The sequence below is a fragment of the Myotis yumanensis genome, unplaced genomic scaffold (genome assembly GCF_028538775.1).
Source record: "Myotis yumanensis isolate MYYU_CA2020_CCGP unplaced genomic scaffold, mMyoYum1.0.hap1 SCAF_1, whole genome shotgun sequence".
Taxonomy (NCBI): Eukaryota; Metazoa; Chordata; class Mammalia; order Chiroptera; family Vespertilionidae; genus Myotis; species Myotis yumanensis.
This window is the reverse complement of record NW_027223752.1, coordinates 237,697,886-237,718,125: the sequence shown is the minus strand read 5'-3', so window position 1 is coordinate 237,718,125 and position 20,240 is coordinate 237,697,886. Positions and strand designations below refer to the sequence as shown.

General features: G+C 51.9%; 1 protein-coding gene across 3 annotated transcripts in view; it reads right to left on the bottom strand.

Moving 5' to 3' along the window:
- TBC1D14 (TBC1 domain family member 14) overlaps positions 1 to 20,240 on the bottom strand; it is a 72,678-nt gene that overhangs the window by 7,443 nt on the left and 44,995 nt on the right. For 2 of the 3 annotated variants that reach the window (XM_070399743.1, XM_070399758.1), the window contains 8 exons: positions 11,725 to 11,843; positions 9,904 to 9,986; positions 8,111 to 8,228; positions 6,230 to 6,336; positions 5,069 to 5,149; positions 3,765 to 3,859; positions 1,303 to 1,374; positions 149 to 277 (listed from right to left, as the gene is read on the bottom strand). In XM_070399743.1, the coding sequence (XP_070255844.1) occupies positions 149 to 277; positions 1,303 to 1,374; positions 3,765 to 3,859; positions 5,069 to 5,149; positions 6,230 to 6,336; positions 8,111 to 8,228; positions 9,904 to 9,986; positions 11,725 to 11,843 (804 nt within the window). Of the gene's footprint in view, positions 1 to 148; positions 278 to 1,302; positions 1,375 to 2,480; positions 2,523 to 3,764; positions 3,860 to 5,068; positions 5,150 to 6,229; positions 6,337 to 8,110; positions 8,229 to 9,903; positions 9,987 to 11,724; positions 11,844 to 20,240 lie in introns of all 3 variants that reach the window. The other variant, XM_070399752.1, reaches the window with a different exon arrangement.

Genomic DNA, 20,240 nt, shown 5'->3' with positions numbered 1-20,240 from the left:
ACACAAGCCCCAAATACCTCCCACTTCTACAGTGCTTTCTCTAACTCCCTCTTTGGGGGAGGGAGGGGTTCTTTTCCACTGAAAAGACGGCTAACTGGGCGGTTCTTGCTGGGTGAAGACACCGCGCCAGGCACACAGGGATACTCACAAGGCCGTGGTCCACTCGGAAAAACGCCATTTGACAGGGTTTATTCAAAAGATTAGAAAACGCAATGAAGGCATCTGCAGTATCTAAGTTCAGGATCAGCACTGCGGCGATGAAGGACATGCCCTGCACCTGTGGGAAGGAGGGGGTTAAACGAGCCACGGCCTGCACGGCCAGAGAGCTCTCTCATTTCATGACAAAGAGCCCAGATGCCCTCCCACAACCTCCCCCAAAGCTGAGAGACAGCCTGGACTGGACCTGCTCTCACCAGGAAGCCCTGCTCGGCCACATCAGCGGCCTGCCTGCTCTCTCACCCTGCCCCACGCCCCGTGAAACACCACACCTGCCCCTCCCTCCGCATCCACCACCTGGGACTCTGAGATGTGTGTCTTTAGCAGTGATGGCAAACCTTTTGAGCTCGGCGTGTCAGCATTTTGAAAAACCCTAACTTAACTCTGGTGCCGTGTCACATATAGAAATTTTTTGATATTTGCAACCATAGTAAAACAAAGACTTACATTTTTGATATTTATTTTATATATTTAAATGCCATTTAACAAAGAAAAGTCAACCAAAAAAAAAATGAGTTCGCGTGTCATAGGTTCGCCATCACTGGTCTATCGTAACGTGCTACACCTGGCACCATGCACAGGCATCAGCTTAGCGCATACACAGCAGCACAGTTTTAAAATGGTTACTGCTAAAGGCTTTTCTTCATTTAATGCTGAGAAAATCACATGCGAAAAGCGAAAATCAAATCGAATGACAATGTGAGGAAGCCACAGGCCGCTGTGTCTGCCGGGTCCCTTACAGCGGTTCTCAACCTGTGGGTCGCAACCATCCGAAAACACATATAGTATATTAGATATTTACATTACGATTCATAACAGTAGCAAAATTACAGTTATGAAGTAGCAACGAAAATAATTTTATGGTTGGGGGTCACCACAACATGAGGAACTGTATTAAAGGGTCATGGCATTAGGAAGGTTGAGAACCACTGCTGGGAGAAGCAGGCAGCTCGCTGCTGTGAGACTTCTTCTGCCCCACAGAAACAAGGACATTCGCCTTGCCCTCCGCAGCGAAGATGTCCTGGCAATATCCCGACTTTCTTTTGAAAATGTAAGACACGATAAAATATTGAAAAGTTCACTTACATAGCCCACATCCGGTCGGTAACAAGTATAAGCGCCCAGCACACTGTGCAACATGTCATGATACGGGCCGCCCTGAAAGGATCAACACACCAAAGGACACATGCAGTCTGGTTAGTGCCCAGGACGGCCTCGGCGCCACCCCCGCCCCTGCCCCGCCCCCGGAGTGCAGGGAGTCGAGGCCAAGCAGAGGCCAGCAGCTCTGCGTGTATTACGTAACTTCACAAATGAGCTACCAACCCAGTTAGAAGCGAGTCTGCAGCCAATCCATTTACCAAGCTGCTCTGAGAAAGCTGGTGGGTCAGGCCTGAGCCAGGAAAATACCCCTCACTTAGCTCCTGCTGTATAATCACATCCCCTTCCGAGCTCGAGGGCCACCAGGTGCCAGGGTTCAACCAGGCAGGGCAGTGACGTTGTCCCGACTGCTCCCGGCCGTGCCGCTCATCCTGACCCCTCCCCGCCCATCACGGCCTTTGTTTCTTCTGGGCTTTCTGACACGGTAGGTTTAGAAAATACACTCTCCATCTTAAGTCCTATCAGCCTCCATTTTAACCCGAACATCCTCCCAGCTCTCCATGCGTTCCTGTAACTCCTTCTCAACATTTAGGTGTTGCAGTTTATCTTCTGTTGAGCACAGAAGAAAGCAGGGGCCTCACTGCTGTCCCGTGTCTGAGCTGTGAAGGGGCTGGCTCAGTCCACATCACACACTTACTGTCCCCACCTTCCACGTGCCTAGTTAACATGAGGAATGGAAAGTGGACATGGGTCCTGGCCAGTGTGGCTCAGAGGTCAGAGCATCGGGCTATGCACCCAAGGGTCCCAGATTAGCTCCCAGCCCCGGTCAAGGTGCGCGCAGGAGGCAACCAATCTATGTGTCTCTCTCACATTGATGTTTCTCTCTGTCTCTCTCCCCCTCCCTTCTACTCTCTTTCAATGGAAAAAATATATATACTCAGATGAAGATTTTTAAAAAAGCGTACATGGTGCATGACTAGGAAGTCATGCACAGGTGACTACCATAGCTTACAAATGAACGCCATGGCCCAAACCATCACATCTGGCATAAAAAGAAAAGACACTTCCAGAACACAGAGGGGCAAAGAGGAGAACACAGCAATGGGAGGAAAAAAGATGCCATCCAGGACGAGAGGGGGGAAGAAGGGGGACAGGGAGGGGCCCACCTGAGGCGACATCATCGGCAGCAGGTCCCATCTGGTCCAAGGCTAAATGAGGAGCACAAGAGCGCTGCACTGAACTCTTCTTAAAGCTGAGTGCTTTCACCTCAACAGATTCCCACCAGTGTGATTATGTCCTTTTCAAGGGCACTAATGTCCCCTCTTTGGTGACAAGGTGGTGCAGTCGCTGACAGGTCCCTATTTTAAACGCCCTAACTAGTTCTGGACGCCTTGCTGTGGCCCCGCTCTCCACCCACCCTTTGTTGCTTTCAGATTGCCCGTGTATGACACCTAGAACTTTGGGAACCACAGGCAGAGAAAGACACACCCACTGGAACCCGGAGGGAAGGAGAAAAGCCATCTGGCCCCAATCCCACCCAAAAGAGACTCCTAAGCTGCTACTCCTCCTCTTTCTGCACCAAGGTAATCCCCCATGACCCCCAAAGTCTATGAAGCTCGATGCTCCACGGAGCACATCTGGGCCCGGGCGTGGGAAAGGCAGACCTCAGCTGCCCAGGCGTCAGCCCCTCAGGACCGGGTCCAGGTGCCTGCTCGCCCTTTAGCCGCAGCGTTGCCCTCCCCCTCTCCTCCAGAGCAGGAACAGTCAGAGCAGCCAGGCAGTAAGGAGGGCCCACAGCACTGAACTGCACGCCTCTGGCTGTCCCTCTAGCGAGGTTCTCTCTCCCGAAGGAGCCTCTGGCCCGTCAGTGTCCGATGCTTCCATTCCAGACCTTCTGCCAAGTGTCTCCACTCTCTGGCGGGCTGTCATTCACACCTCGCCCAACACAGCCCTAGAGCCGCTCCCCAGGGACACCAATCTGACCCTCATCCCTGACCCTCCCCACGCTGCACTGCCAGGGAAGTGACCTTCGCTCCTCCACACTGTCACAGTGCCTGGGACACCCACATTTTTGCAGAGCCCAAGTGTCAAATGTCCACACCTCCTGCTGCATTCTAGGGGGCCGGTCCCTTAACTGACTTGTTCTAATTGAAGCGCTTCACTTTCCTGGTGTCCTGGTGCTGTGAGGTCTGGTGCTAGAGGCATGGGCGTGACAGTCAGACTGGGCACGGCAGGGTTAGTCTGGAGGCTGTGAGGCGACTGGCCAGAGGTGGACAGGTCGGGAGAGACGCCTGAATTAACATGAGGCCCACCCTCCCCCTGCTGTCCCTCTCTGGCCACCCCTCCACCCCAAAACCCAAGTACTTTTCAACCTGATTACAATGTATGCAGATCAGCATCTGTGAATTTCAGACTAACATGCTTGAAAGCAACAAATCACCACCACCTACCTGCTGGAAAATGCAGAGGTTAGGGAATGTTCTAGAAATGTCCAGTTTAATCAGCTCCAGACTGGCTTCTCTGTCGGCTGTTGAGAACCCGGCATCTGCCAAAAGACCAAGAGTCATGACCGCTCTCAGGGGCAGCGTGCGGGACCTCAGAGGCTCTGAGTCTTACAGGAGTGACCAGGGAACATGCTGCAGACGTCCCGGGACCTGGTGACAGCTCAGCCACCAGGGCGGAGAGCAAACATCAACAGCACCGGCTAACGAGAGACCGTCATGGGAAGCCTCATGTGACACCACCTTCCAGGAACAATCAGGGGAAGCTGAGAACAAATACACCCCAGGCACGGAAAGCACTGGGAATCGCGGTCTGACCTAGCATGGCCCTGGTATAACGCAGAATACACGGGGGTGTGGCAGCGAGACACTCGTGCACCATTTCTAACAAATATTCAGGAATAACCTGGTTTCTGTTTCTTTTATTTTAATATCACCCAGATGGTATAAAGGTCAGTAAAGAAGATACCACTGAACAGACAGCAGTGTCATTCTGTGTGGGGGAGATTCTAAGTGTGACCCAGCAAACACGCAGGGCTCCGTCTTCAAGCAGCTCAGATGCTGCCCTGGACGCCAACACTCAAGTGACCCGGGTTCCAGGCTGCTGCAGCCTCGTGAATGGGAACGAGGGAAGCACAGTGGTTACCGCTGGCCCTCCAGCGTGTCCAGACACAAACACTTCTCCAGACCTGGAGTGTTTTCTTTCTTATGAAAATTTCTTCTTTAACTTGTTTGCCCTGAAAAATCCCTTTTCCAGCCCTTGGCCCTGTGGCTCGGTTGGTTGGAGCATCATCCATACACCAAAAAGTTTCAGGTTCGCCCTGGCCAGTTTGGCTCAGTGGATAGAATGTCGGCCTTCGGACTGAAGAGTCCCGGGTTCGATTCCAGTCAAGGGCATGTACCTTAGTTGCGGGCACATCCCCAGTAGGAGGGCGTGCAGGAAGCAGCTGATCGATGTTTCTAACTCTCTATCCCTCTCCTTTCCTCTGTGAAAAATCAATAAAATACATTAAAAAAAAAAAAAAGTTTCAGGTTCAATCCCCCGTCAGGGTGCGTATGGGAAGCAACCAATCAATGTATCTCTCTCTCTCTCTCTCTCTCTCTCAAAATCAAGGAAAACGTATCCTTGGGTGAGGATTTAAAAACAAACCGCCCTTTTCCAAGCAGCTGCTTGTAAGCTCGCACCACGCACCGCCTCAGAGAAGCGACCTGTGTTGGGTGGAGCGGTGCCCCGCTGACCGCGCCCCACGTACCTTCACTGTCCACGTCGGGGCCGCCCGCGCTGAAGCACCGCCACCTCTCCTTGGCTCGGGCGAGGCAGATGTGGAAGAGCTCTGGAAGAGAGGCCTCGGCTGAGCATGGGCACACGCACACGCTCCTCAGAACGCCAGGGGCACACCACTGCCTCAAGTTCAACTACATACGGAAGGTCCTTCTGTTGTCTAAAGACCCAGCCACCATTCACAGAGATAGACCTGCACACACCACAGTGTGGGTGTTTACTTCTATGTACGGCCGCCAGGCACGGCTGTCTGGTTTGTGAGTCCATCTCTTGTACCATCTGTGAGCTCTTTGGCATAAGATGGTCAACCTGTGGCAGGTATGGATTAGCCAAAAATGGAGCTTGAGGAGGTCACCTCCAACAAACGCCAGTGACACCCACCCCCACCCCCCCAGCTGGCATTACTCAGGCTGCAATCGTGGACGGATGACGTCTCCCAAGGTAAGAACAATAGTTACAGGAACCCCAAGTGCACAGAGCAGACACAAATCAATCTGCCCTAAACGCAAAGGCCTTCCATCGCTACCAGCAACTCCGGGCATTTACTGGGTACATATAACATAAAGGAGATGAGGAGACAGGGAGGAAAAAGGAAAAAGGAACAACTACCAGTTATTAGGCGCTTAACTGTGAGTCTGCGAGCCCCTGGCCTATCTCACCTGTGCTGGGCACAGAGTGGGGGAGCGCAGGTGGAGGAGAGGTACACGCACACTGAATGAAGGCACATGGCCAGACAGACAGACAGCCCTAGGAAAGGCGAGTCCAGATCTCACCTCCCCTCTACTCTGAAGCTATCAGAACCTCAAGCACCCAGTTGGGTGCAGTGTATTGTCCTTCTAGAGGTGCTTCCATATCAGCTGCCTGGGGAAAAAATGCCACAAAAAACAGCAGCGCCCAGAGACAACCTGCACCCCAGATTGCAACCACATGCCCCCACCACACGCCGCGAGCAGGCTGGCTCCCTGCAGGTGGCTGAAGCTCCTGGAGGACAGGCACCTGGCCTCTCACAGCTTCCCGCAATGGTGTCCTTTCTCCTGACAGCAGGGCAGAGGGACAGGAGAAGCCACAGGACCTGGCCGGAGGGGTGGGGGTGGAGGGGCAATTCCTCGAGCCTTCAAGCGCAAGCACTCACCGTGGGTGATGTTTAACTCATTGCCAATGGCTAAGCTCCAGACTTTGCCTCTCACACTGGGAGGGATCCCCTGCCACCACAGGTCCCGGACTTTTCTAGAGCACCACCTGGACGGAGAGGAAAACCAGTTTATGCAGCTGTTCTCCGTGAAGAAACACCTGCCACCTGGGTGCCTCCCCCAACCACAGGACAGGGGCTACACAGGGATGTCGCAGCGCTGCCCTCAGGGGACTTAGGTCCGGTGTCCACAGAGACCAGATCAGTGCGCTCTCCACTGGGCAATACTGTGGCAGGTGTGCCCAGGGCCTTGCACGGGAGGGAGCGGCAACACAAACCAGAGGGTCGGCACTATCCTGAGCTGAATCCTCAGTAACCTGTAGCAGTTTAAGCAGACGAAGGGTGGGAAGGACTTTCTGAGCAGAAGGCACAGCAACCAGAACGGACCTCGCTGTGCAGGAACAGCTGATAGCTGAGCGGGGGGGAGGGGGGGGGACAGGACTGCTTCGGAGCTGCAAGTGCAGGGCAGGTGGCACGCAGGGCACAGCTGCCAAGCTCTAATGGCAGAGCACTCTGCTACCTCAGCACGCTCTCCACTGCTCAGGCACTGAGGCCCTCTGCTCACAGTGGCTCACAGCCCCCATAGTGGGACAAAGTGCAAAGACTCCCCTGGTGCTCCTCAACACAGCCCAGTGGGAGAGCACAGGCCGAGGCTGAAGAACAGGTCTGCACCCCAACTCCATGCTTCCCTGTGCAACCCCGAGCAAATGACTCCTCTCCAGCACCGAATGCAGAAAGCCTCCGTGAAGGGCGGCGTGGAGAGGAGCGGGACGATGTAGTGACACCCGGCCCCGTGCCTGGCCCCTCGCTGGTGCGCCCCAGGCAGTGCCGAGCGCGGGCCTCGGGACCTCATCACACCCCGTCAGTGCGGGATGGACCAGGGTGGGTCCTGCAGCCACAGAGGGAGACAGCCCAGGTCCTGAGGACCTCGCTCTTGTCGCTGGGTCCCATTTGAGAAAAAAGTTTCCTGACTCATAAAGGCACAGCCTAGAAATGCTTGGGAAATGCTTGTTTTCCTAGGGGACACCCGCAACGGGGCTGTCTGACCCCTAATGAGACGGAGTGACACTCGGGGAAGTGCCAGGACTGAGTCCCCCACATCCCGACATCAGGTGCAGGCTGGAAGCGACCAGAGACGAGAAACTGGCACCCAAGCTTCCTGGCAACTCCTAGTGATGAGGGGAGGCCCACAAAGGGCCGCACACGGCCCTCCCCACCCTGAACCACAAGAAGAACTGTCCCCAGCTGTCCCACGGACGGAGAGATGACAGCAGCTGCCAGACTGCCCTGAGGGCTGTCATCAGAGAAGAGTCAGTCCCTACCCTCAGACAGAGGACGACAGCAGTGCACCCAAGGGCGTCTCCTCCAGCCCCTGGCCAGGAAGGGCTTCCCCACGGAAGACTGAGCTTCATACAACAGAGAGTGGGAGGGATCACAGGGCAAGAGCACTCTAGGCAGAGGGAACAGAGCAGGCAAAGCCCTGAGGCTCCCTGATGAGAGCGCTACATCCACGTGCAGGAGAGATCAAAGGTGCGGCTCCCGAGAAAGGGAGTTCCGAGTCACTGAAATCTGAAGTGGGGGAATGACACAGCCATGGGCTTTACAGGTCCCTCTGGCTGCTGATCCCTCTGGAAGGAGGACGGGGGAACTGTCACAGGATCCAGATGAGGGATGACAGGCCTAAGCCTCGGCGGGGAAGGGAGAAGCTGCACAACTGACCCTACGTCCTTCCACCAAAGGCAGGACTCTGACCGATATTAGTGCGGCCGCTCCCTGGATCCCAGACGGAAATGACAAAGCGCACTGCACCCTGTCCCAGCTTACATGGTTTCCCAGTTAGGCAAAATCTCATTATTCCAAGTCAGGACAGCATTCCCGATGCTTTCTTCCTGCCGGCATCTTTCTTCCAGCTGCTTCTTCCTCCGCTGGGCTTCCTTCAGCTCTGGGAATTGCAACAGAGAAGAGGAAAAGCTCCGTTAACTGGCAGCCACCACTTCAAGTGGGTGACTTTTCTCAGTCACGCAGCAAAGACCCCAGAGTGGCACTGACAGGGCCATGAGACCCACCCACTTCCCACCATGGGCAGCTCAGAAGGCGCGGAGTTACCATCTTTTAGTAAGCTTTTCAGGTGTAACACACATACAGGAAAGCACACCAATAAAACGGGATCAATTATCATAAAATAGGCCAACTCAGGAAGCTTCCCCGCAATCAAAGGACAGAGCACTGCAGACCCAGAGGCACCTCGTGAGCTCCCGCCAGGCCCCTCCCAGCACAACTTGGAGCCTCCCGTCTCGCAGCCCCAGCAGAACCTTTCATGTGCAATAGCAGCTCTGGGAAACACCGTGCGTTAATTTACATATACTTTTGTGTGTTTTTATTGTGGTAAAATACAAAAACATAAAATTTACTGTTAACGATTTTAAGTATACAATTAATGGCATTAAGCACATCCACATCATTACCCAACCATCACCAACATCGTCTCCAGAATGTTCTCAGCTTCCCAAACTGAAAGTCGGCACCAATCAAACTCTAACCCCTCTGCATTCCCCCCGCACCCGCCCAGCCCCTGGCAATCACCATTCTTCCCTCTCTGGGATTCTGCCTACTCTAAGGATCCCATAGAGGTGGGATCACAGTGTTTGTCTTCTTGACGAAGCATAAATCCTCAAGGCTCACCCCTGCTGAGGCATGTTCCAGAACTTCCTTACTTTTTAAGACTGAGTAATATGCCGTTGTATGTATAGACCACATTATGTTAACCACATTATTTTTTAAAACATCCTTGTCATAGGATGTTGCAAGGCATTTTACCAAATCCTATCCCATCTTGTAAAAAAAGGAAACTCGCCCGGCCAGCATGGCTCCGTGGTTGAGCGTCAACCTATGAACCAGGTCACGGTTCAATTCCCGGTCAGGGCACAAGTCCGGGTTGTGGGCTCGATCCACACTGGGGGGTGTGCAGGAGGCAGCCTATCGATGATTCTCTCTCATCATTGATATTTCTCTCTCTCTCTCCCACTTCCTTCCTCTCTGAAATCAATAAAAATATATTTAAAATAAAATAAAAAAAGGAAACTAAGCCCAGAGAGAGAGAGAGAGAGCTTTGCCCATCACTGCTGGCCGAGGCTTTCCGCAGTCCATACTCTTACCCTAGAGCAGTGATGGCGAACCTTTTGAGCTCGGCGTGTCAGCATTTTGAAAAACCCTGACTTAACTCTGGTGCCGTGTCACATATAGAAATTTTTTGATATTTGCAACCATAGTAAAACAAAGATTTATATTTTTGATATTTATTTTATATATTTAAATGCCATTTAACAAAGAAAAATCAACCAAAAAATTGAGTTCGTGTGTCACCTTTGACACGCGTGTCATAGGTTCGCCATCACTGCCCTAGATAGTCTCTCGCCTGGTGTCAAAGTGCTAAGACCTTGAGTAAAGCTAGCAGGAATGACATGATAGAAGCACACACTTTTGTGGAAAATTATAAATGTCAAAATACTAAAGCTTTCACCACAGTTCAGGTTCAAGGGCCCCAGACAGGAAGAAGGAAATATCCAGACAGACAGAGTCCTGTGCGGCCTTACGCACCCGAACACGTGGACCCTCACCTCGCTTTTTGGCCTGGACCACCATTTCTTCATACTGCTGCCTGTGCTTCTGAGCTTCTTCAGCTGGCTTCGCCGGGAGATTTCTTGATAGAAAATAAATGATTTTCCACCATTATGAATCCTATATAATAAAGAGCTAATATGCTAATCAGACCAGACAGCAGAACAACCTTCCAGAATGACCTTCTGGAAAAACCAGTGGGTAGGGCTGCGGGGATGCAAGGCAGCCCGGGCCATGAGGGCCAAGCCCCTTGCACGAATTTTGTGCATCGGGCCTCTAGTACAGCCGTGGGCAAACTACGGCCTGCGGGCCGGATCCGGCCCGTTTGAAATGAATAAAACTTAAAAAAAAAAAGACCGTTTTATGTAATGATGTTTACTTTGAATTTATATAAGTTCACACAAACACTCCATCCATGCTTTTGTTCCGGCCCTCCAGTCCAGTTTAAGAACCCATTGTGGCCCTCGAGTCAAAAAGTTTGCCCACCCCTGCTCTAGTATCAAATAAAATTCTTTGAGAAACAAAACTTGAAGCATTACTAGTAAAAAGTAAATAAAAAAGAAAAGCTCAAAAAACAAAACTAAACACATTAAGATGACAAAGACACAGCTCATTTATAAACTAAAAATATTTCTTACAAAAGTAAAATAAGCTCATGGTAAAAAAATCTGAAGTATAAAGATCAGTAGAAAGAAGAAGGTACTAGTAACAATTACCCATCATTCCAAGAGATACACACTTAATCTTTTGGTGTTTTTCACTTTAGTTCCAAAGAAACTTTGATCTGACCACAATACACTAATAACTGTCGACACTTGTCCGTGAAGGAGGGACCTAACAACATATAGTGTGCTAATGTGTGAACACATTTCCTGCTGGTTTGTAAGTGTGCTAGTTTCACACTGGCTATGCGGCTCATCGGCGTGTACACAAATGCACACCACAGCTCTGAGCATCTGAATGTGGTGAGCGGCTACGAATCCTGTTTGAAAAAATAAAATGCACGTTCTCCTTCAGAAATGGACAGTCCTCAAACAGATGGCCACCAGAGGAGGGTGCTGGGGCCAGCGGCTCCCGCGGGTCCTGAACGACCCAGCACTGGTCCCCGCAACGCTCCGCAGGACCGGCTGCCTCCAAACACCCACTTCCAGGACCCTGCTGGTGTTCTCTTGCGGTTACAGCCAGCCTACAGTTTACAATAGCTACTTACGTATTTGTAAAGTGCTAAGTTAAATGAAACACCACCTGAATGGAAAATCCTAGGCAACACTTCTATGTTAAAGGACGGCTTTCCAAATCAGTCCCTGACTATCCCTAGGACGCACGTTAATCAATATAGGAAATGAAGAGGAACTCGCCATTTTTTCTTGTTGCTCATCCTCACCTGAGGATATTTTTCCATTGCCCTTTTTTTTTTTAGAAAGAATGGAAGGGAGGGTAAGGAGGGGGGAGGGAGGAAGACAGGGGAGAGGGAAAGAGAGAGAGAGAGAGAGAGAGAGAGAGAGAGAGAGAAACATCAATATGAGAGAGACACATCAATTGGTTGCCTCCCACACATGCTCTACATGGCCGGGGATGGAACCTGCAACCCTGGTATGTGCCCTTGACCAGGAACTGAACCCATGACACCCTTCGGTGCACAGTCCGACATTCTAACCACTGAGCCACGCCGGTCAGGGTGGAACTGGACATTTTTAACGAGTGCTGTGGCTCACTCTTCTTCTCTCTGTGTCCCTAGTTCCCTTCTGATGGAAAGGTGCCTGATCAGCAAGGTGTCCTTATCCACTAAAGCCAACACCCAAGCTCTTCTTGGGACTCACGCTGGTCTGTCCTCCAGGATGAGTGCGGTGGTGGAAAGCGGCTCGAAGTCCAGATTCTTCCTCACATTCTGCTTTGGGGAGGGTGGCCTGCTAGCTCGTCCAGCCTGGTCTTCATATTCCTGGGACAAAGAAACCAGGGTTACCACGGGCCTGCCAGCTCTGACATGACGACGCCCTGGGAAGCAAGAGCATGTGCTGGTCTGCCGTCCTTTAGGCTGACTCTGAGGGTGACGTGCTGAAAGCGTTCTTGCTGAGCAGAAGGAGAGCCTGCCACGGCAGGGGGCCTGCAGCTCTGCAGCTCCTGTGCTTCTGAGTGACACCAGGACAGTGGATGCCCATGTTGGTGAGAAAGTCACCAGGACCTCCTCACCCCGCTGCCCCTTCCCGAGGGCCCCAAGCATCGTCTCGTCTCCTCTGCTTCTCCTGTGAATTTTAACTGGTTATTACAGTGGCCATTGGGAATCTCAGAGCCAGACCAACGGCCAGTTTCAGCACTCACCTGACCTCTGGCCTCCTCTCATACCCTAAATTTCTAAGCCACTTCCTTCTACCCCATGGCATTTGATGCATATTTATTAGCTGTTTAAATATTTCCTGAAATGAGGAACAGGTTAAAATCTTTTGCATAACTCTTTCATTTTCTTAAACCAGAAACATCAAAAAACGAAATCTTTAACATCGTACGAAGCCGTCACTTCGAGCTGCTACATGAGTAACTGTGCCATGCCCTGGAAATCTGAGAGCGGCCCCACGCTGCCAGGTCACGAAAGCTCAGTTGCACCTGGTGACCCACATTCCACACACCCAACCAGAAGCGTTCAGGAGAGCCAAGCACGTTGGCTCCAGAGTCCAGCTTCTGAACCTGTGTGCATGTATGTGTGTGTGCGTGCACGCACGTGTGTGTACCCTTGTGTGTGTGTGTGTGTGTGTGTGTGTACCCTTAGCCCTCTGAAAAAAAAGAAAAAGAGAAATACAAAAACCCACACTATTCTCTTGCTGCCTGTTATGGACAAGGCTCTTGGGACCCTCCCAAAGAGAGGACAATCTAGCTGGGAAAACAGGACACCCAAATGCGTACTTAGCCTAAGACTAAAACAACTATTTCAACAACAGAAGCAGTATCATGAGTGCAAAGTGATTAACTGCTAAATGAATTTTATTGACACCAGCTGCCAAGAGGGGTGCTGCTGGCAAAATTATCTGGCAAGCAATTACTCTCAGCCAGAAAAGCCTACAGAGACTCCTAAAAGTGCAAAGAGAAAGTGATCTCCCCCAAATACGCAGGCTCCGCGAGGGTGTGCACCCCGAAGCAGGTGGGTGGGAGAGTTTCTGTACATCTGGATGTACAAGTTTGGGCGTCTTTACACTTCTTACCCTGACTTCAAGTGGTTCCACTAAAATACTAAAATGACCTCCACTTACCAAAAACTGAGACAACGGAGGCCCTTGGCCATCAAGTCTAACATCCCAGCACCTACGCGTCCCAGGTGCTCTGCTGCAACCTAACAGCACCAGCTTCAGGAAGCTTCCAACCTGGCGTCTGGGGGTCAAAACCTGGGATCTTATGGGAAACCCGCCCAAAGCTGTGTGTTGAGAACGAGTGGGAGGCATGTCGCCTTTCAACAAGGATTAGTAACGACTGCCCCACAAGGTGCTGCTGATGGGCTGACCCTGGGCTCGTGAACTCTACGCCAGGCCCAAAGGTGTTAGCCCGGAAGTCGGACGTGCCAGAACCTGGACGCTGTTTCCATTTGCTCTTGTGTGCATCACTCGTCGTCTCACTTTATGTCCGTAACAAGCTCCATGGCAAGTGTGAGCCCATTTTACAGATATGGTAGCTAACCTGCCCTCAAGGACACAGCCAGCGGGGGGCAGGGCCTGCAGGACTAAGGACCAGGGGAGGCTCCTGAGGCCGTGAGCACAGACAGCCCCTGGTGCAGAGAAGTGCTGCCCTGGTTGCTGGGTGCCACGACCCTTCTTCCCCTCAGACCTGACAACTGTATGCAGCAGAAAAGATGCTCTGGGGCCAGACCCCAAGCAAGGAGCCCTGCGAACAGCACACACGGGAAGAGGAGAAGTAAGTGAATTAAAGGCCTTGCCTCATGCCCAACACAACTAGGTCTCTCAGGTTAGAGCTCTGAGGCTCTATTACTAAGAAGCAGCAATGGCAGCTGAGGTTAAGCAGTTCGTCAAGGGCTTTATGGGCGCTGAGCTAGCTCAACTTCCCCTTCACGCGAGCCCTCTGAGGGAGGAGCTGCCATGGTCCCCAGGTCACACATCGGGGTGGAGGCCCGCAGCGGCCACGACTCCTGCTGGGGACCTGGGATCAGCTGCCGAGCCTTCTGGCTCTGCAGCCACGTTTCTCAGCGACGGCCACACTCCAGAACTCCTGCAGCCACTCACAGGCAGGGTCCAGGTGTAGTAGTCATTCACACTCAGTCTGAAAAAGCTTTGCAACTACGACAGACACCTGTACTACTGAACTCAGTGCACATGCAGGGCAAAGCTCACGTTGTAATCACACAGAGCATTACATGATGAGAAAGCAGAGGAGGCCTGGCCCCTGCCCACATTGGAAATCCCAGGGACAGCCTTTCCAGAACTGGAAGCAGCACTTCACAACAGGAATGGCACTGGAAGTTGCTGCGGGTCCTGCTCCAAACCCAGTTCTCCCACAGCGACCTGGAGGTCAACAGTGAGCTCCTGCTCCAAACCAGACAAGCAGCCTCAGCAACAACAAGGAGGTCCCACGGGTCCTTGTGTGTATGGTGGGGGTTGGGGTTGGGGGTGGGTGCAGTGGCAAGTAAGAAGTTTCTGGAAAACAACTTTCAGTTGTGGGTTATCAATGTTGGGGTCAGCACGGGATGTGGCGAGAGCTAGGGCTTTGGAAGCAAAAGGACTTGGCTCTACCAGCGGTTCTCAACCTGTGGGTCACGAACAATGAAAATCCATCCTGCATATCAGATATTTACATTATGATTCATAACAGTAGCAAAATTACAGTTATGAAGTAGCAACGAAAATAATTTCATGGTTGGGGGTCACCACCACATGAGGAACTGTATGAAAGGGTCGCGGCATTAGGAAGGTTGAGAACCACTGCCTGAGTAAACCCTGGCTCTGACCTTAGGCAAATCATCTGGCTTTGCTTCTGTCTCAGCGTCTGTTTCCTCTTATAAAACGAGAGCAGCCGTGAGCACTCCCGTGACGATGAGATAGCATATGCCACATGCGCCCTTTCTGTGTGCGGGCAAGTGTCAGGGCAGTCCCAGCCTCAGCCCCCCTTATCCTTCCAAAGTTTCTTCTCTTCCTGGGACCCTTCTGGGATCATGTTTTGAAGTCTCTTGGTTTAACCCAGTGACAATGCCCTTCATTGTTGTGCTCATCAGCAGCCCTGCGAGCTCATCAGTACAAATCGCCCATTCAAGCAACGGCAACGGATTCCAACGCCTGCTCAGAAGGAATTTAGAGCAGGGCTCTTCAGTCTAGTAGCAAATCCGCTGAAGTGGTCACACCAGCATTTTTTAAAATCTAACAATAAAGAGCACATAGTAAGGCCAGTTTGCTTCCGTTCTAAACCCAGTTTTATCTGTGTGCTGAGTCGGATTGTTTAACAGGGTTGGGGGTGGAGGGTGGCACATCAGAAAGGTTTGCAAGCCACTAATTTAGAAGCATAGTAGGTCAAGTCCCTGCTCTGAGTGGCTCATCAAGTACCCTGCTGGGAAGACAAGACCAACACCAATGAGACAACAGCAAATAAAATGTGCTACATCTAACCAGGGGCCAGGTGGTGGGGGAAGCAGCTGGCAGGGGTAAATGAGCAGGACCTCACTCCACCCAGGGCCAGGAGTGGAACAGATTTAGCCGTCAGGGGAAGGCAGAAAGGGCCTCCGTAGTGAGGGGCCACAGGCCCAGCCTGCAATGTTTCACTCTAGTAGGGCAGGTAAGACGCCAGCAGAGGCTAGGAACCCAGGGCAGACCATGGAAACGGCCGGGAGAGAGTAAGTCTCGTGCCACAGGAGCCCCGAGGACAGGGTGCCCATGGCTGGGGAACAGAGGAAAGCAGCTCATAAAGGGGGCCATCTGAGTGGACAAAGGACAAGGAGCCCCAACAGCACAAGCAGCAGCCTAGAGGTGCACACGGTGGGCTTACCCATGGGCAGCGCGAGCACTGAGACGGAGCACAGTGCTGAGTCAAAGCAGTTTTGCTCTGAATTTTAAGGGCTCAACACAAGCCACCTAGAGCTGGCGAGCAAGGAGAGCAGGCGGAGAGCTGGGCTGCTACAGCGCCAGAAGTCACCTGTGGGCGTGGTGAGCCTGTCACTGCACCCACGGCGGGGTCTACAGGGCCGTGTCTACAGCACGTGTGATCCGAGCAGCGCGCAAGGCAGGACAAGGGCACTGGGCTCCTGCATGAAGTGTATACTTTGCCAGTTAAAAAAGACAAGACACAAAGCCTACCTCAGCCAACATTTGTTTTAAGAGAACAAAGGATCAAGATTCTCAAACGATGAAGGTAACGTGTTCCTGGCAGGATGACTAGAGGGTCGTCAGTGCTACTCACTGAGCTGTGGAGTGCTGTAAAGATGGCCACTTATGCTACACTCCTGGCCAGTAGCGCTCTGGCTTCTGGGAAAGCTACCTTAGCCAGAGGCAGAAAGGCTCATCAGTCAAAACCTGTGTTTATGTCTTTGACTCACTGTAGCCAGTATAATGATGAGGGTTCTGGAGGTATGTTGGAATAAAGTATGGCGGGTTGCCCCATGCAGTACCTATTAAAAGACTGACATGAACCGACGCCAGGGACAGCACAGCACCACCTCTGCACAGGCCGAGGGCCCAGGCAGCCTGCAGGGGAAGCTTGGGTGGGTGGGTGGGTGGAGGAGCAGCAGGCCTGGGTGGGATCAGCGCCACCAGCAGCCTGACCTTGAGCACATCCCTTCACCCTGTTTCCTCATTTATTAAATGAGAAGATTAAATGAGAATGAGTTACATAGACACATAGCCACAGCAGATGTACAATGACAGGAGTATTACTGTCACTGCATTACTACAAAATTATTTATAAATATACATATATTAATTTCAGAGAGGAAAGGAGAGGGAGAGAAAGGCAGAAACATCAATGACGAGAGAGAATCATTAATCGGCTGCTTCCTGCATACCCCCTACTGGGGATCGAGCCTGCAACCTGGGCATGTGCCCCGATGGGGAATCGAACTGTGACCTCCTGGTTCATAGGTTGACGCCCAACCACTGATCCACACCTGCTGGGCCAAAATTACTTTTCACAGTATTCCCATTAAGATACTTAACAGATTGTGGTGAAGTCCCGGAACACAGCAGCTGATCTCACTGCCATTTGTAACAAGCAATTGGGGGTGGGGAGGGGGGAGGGGTGCACTGTTTTAGAATCTGACATGAGACCTGTTTTGTTTTGCCATTTTGGGTGGGGAAGAGTGGCTTGTGCAGTCTTACAAATGCTTAGCTTTCCAAGGCAGACCTGGTGACCACCGAGGCTTGATCTCGCACTAAGAAGGAACCCAAGGCTTCCTCATACTTTAATTCTTTTATCTACTTACCACGCACTATTTTCCCAGAAAGCATTCTCTAAGTTACTGGGAATGCTGGCATTTGGGAAATCACAGGAGACCTTTGTAAACTGTCATTTCCTTACAAAACATCTAGAACACAAAGTGACTGTGGGCTAGTGGAGAGCATGTACTCAACCTGATCTGTGGGCTTTCACAAGCCTGGCTGCTGTTGCGATGTGACCACCTTACTCGGACCCAGAGCACACAGGGCGCAGGCTGATGGCCACACAAAGGCCTCCCCAGGATGGCAGGCAAGGCCGTCCTGGCCTCTAAGAGATGCCTGGCCGTGATTGACCTGAATCTGAGAGCAGGACGCAATCCCATTTGGGGTGGCAAGAATTAGGACACATCACGGTTCTCTCTCTTGGAGCCTCTCACTACACCCACGGAAGCCGAGCCCTGCTCGGAAATCATATGGAAGCACAGACACAAAGCATGGAGGGAGGAGGGAGGCGCAGCGCCGGCCCATGCAGGCTTCATGGGTGGGACAGATGAATGTGACACATGCACACGGCGCACCCACGTCGGAGCCTCCGGCCGAGGACAGGCGGGCAGGCCTCGGAGGGGCGCGGGCGCCCGGCCCCACTCACCATGAACGCCGCGGGGCTCAGAGGCGCGCGGCCGGCGGCTCCATGCCCGAGAGCGAGCGGGGCTCGGGCGGGACCTCGGGCGGCGGCTCCGGCGCAGCGGGCGGGGGCGGCAGGCCGATCAATCGCACGCAGATGCGGCGCAGCTGATCCGCGCGCTCCGTTTCGGCGCGTCAGGCCTGGCTGGTGGGGACCCTGGGCGCTGGGGGGCGGCGCGCAGACGGGTAGACCCCGGGTTCCCCCAGGTCCCGCCAGCTGGGGAAGGTGGCACGGAGCCCTCAGGGCACCCGGCATGCGGATGCAGGGCACGCTCAGCCCGTCCGACCCGGCCTCGCTGCTCACATCCGCGCCTTCAGCTGCACCCTCAGCAGAGACATCGCAGGAGAATGTACGTTGTCAAGGAGAACCAGCCAGCACCCAACCCCACACAGCGCAGCCCTGTCTCGTAGGACTTTTTAAAATGAGGACTGTATATAACCAAGGGGAACTGCACAGAAAATATTAACACTGGACCCACTGCGTAGTGCGGTGATTCTGAGCAATTTTTGTTCCGTGGTTCATGTTTTCCACAGTAAGATTAGTTCAAAACGCCAGGGACAAAACACAAAAACACATACTGATAGAAACATGGCCCGTGATTGCTCGTCAACACTAATTAAACAGTACACTTCAGACCAGAGCTTCCCACTGTTTGTCAATTATACCTCGATTAAAAAAAACTTGCCCTAGCCAGCTTGGCTCAGTGGATAGAGCGTCGGTCTGTGGACTGAAGGGTCACAGGTCTGATTTAGGATTTTAGGTCATATGCCTGGGTTGAGGGCTCCACCCCCCGTAGGGGGCGTGCGGGGAAGCAGCCGATCAATGATTCTCTCTCATCATTGATGTTTCTATCTCTCTCCCTCTCCCTTCCTCTCTGACATCAATATATAAATATATATACATACATATATATATATATATATATATATATATTTAAACTGTTTAAAATCTGCGTAGGCTCAAAGTTATTTCTGGTCCGCCTGTGGGTCCACTGTCCCAGAACTGGACACACTGGGTCCTAGAGACACGAGACCCTCCTGGGATGGAAATGACCAGCTGGGACCATGGCGCCAGGCCACCCCAGCTGGTTTCTGGATAAGTAGCATCACCAAACCACCACCAGGAACCTCTTCAGCCAGATGAAGCCTGCGATGTGCACCAGGCTCTAAGAGACAGACAATGACCGGTGGTGGCACCTACGCGGAGAAACGAATTGTCCCACATCACTGGCAGTTGGAGCCATTTTGGAAAAGGCTGGCATTTCCTTGTATATTCAGTATGAACCTGCCACACTCCCTCCTACCCGAGAGAAGTAAGATACGCATCCACAGACAGGCTAGCGTGCAAGTAACCACAGAAGCACTATCCATAACAGGCCACCACCAGAGCAATCCAGCGCCGCCAGGAGAAGGGGTAAGTGGCACTGACATGAGAGGATGGAGCGCTACGCCTCACACCGCTGGCTGGGGGGCCACAGACACGCTCAGTCAGAGATGCCAGGCACAGACAACGGAATTTCTTAACAAGGCAGATCTCTAGCGATACAGCACATTAGTGTTGCCTGAAGCTGGAGGTGGGAGCGGAGAGCCACTGCAGACAGCCATGAGGGAACATTTTTGAGATGAAAGTATTCTAAAACTGGCCTGCAGACGTTGGCGTAACTGCATCAACACATGAAAAATCACTGAACACATACAGTGAATGGATTCTCTGGTGCAGTAATCCTTCAATAAAGCCCTTTTTAAAAAGTAATGGGATGAAAAAAAAAAGTAATGGGATGCAAGTGGAGAGGTTGATTCTGGCTGGAAAGATTAAAGAAAACCTCGTGAAGAAAAATTATTCACAATTTGGAAATAAGACAAAAGGAGAGCGGGAGGGTAGAGACCTTTCAGCTCATACCTGGGCATGCTTAACATCCTGCCTACAGCTCACTTAATCCTCCAGGAGAATGTGCGCCAGGAACTGTGAAGTGGCCTGTTACTTGTGGGTTTATGCCCCACAGAAAACTCCAAAGATCATGTTTTCTTATCCCCACTGGTGTGTTTGTTGATTTAAATCTAGCCTAGCGATCTTATTCCAATTCTTCTTTGTCTTTATGCCTATAAACACCTACTTTCTCACTGTTACCATCGTACTCTTCTCCTGGATGTGTGAAATGAATCCTTGACCTGTGGTAATTTTTCAAAAAAGGTAAATGTCAGTTTAAAAATGGTAAAATAACTGTTTTCTATTAAGAGACTAAAGGGACAAGTAACTAAGGGCAACTGGGAAAGTGGTCTGAACATGTCACGGTCAG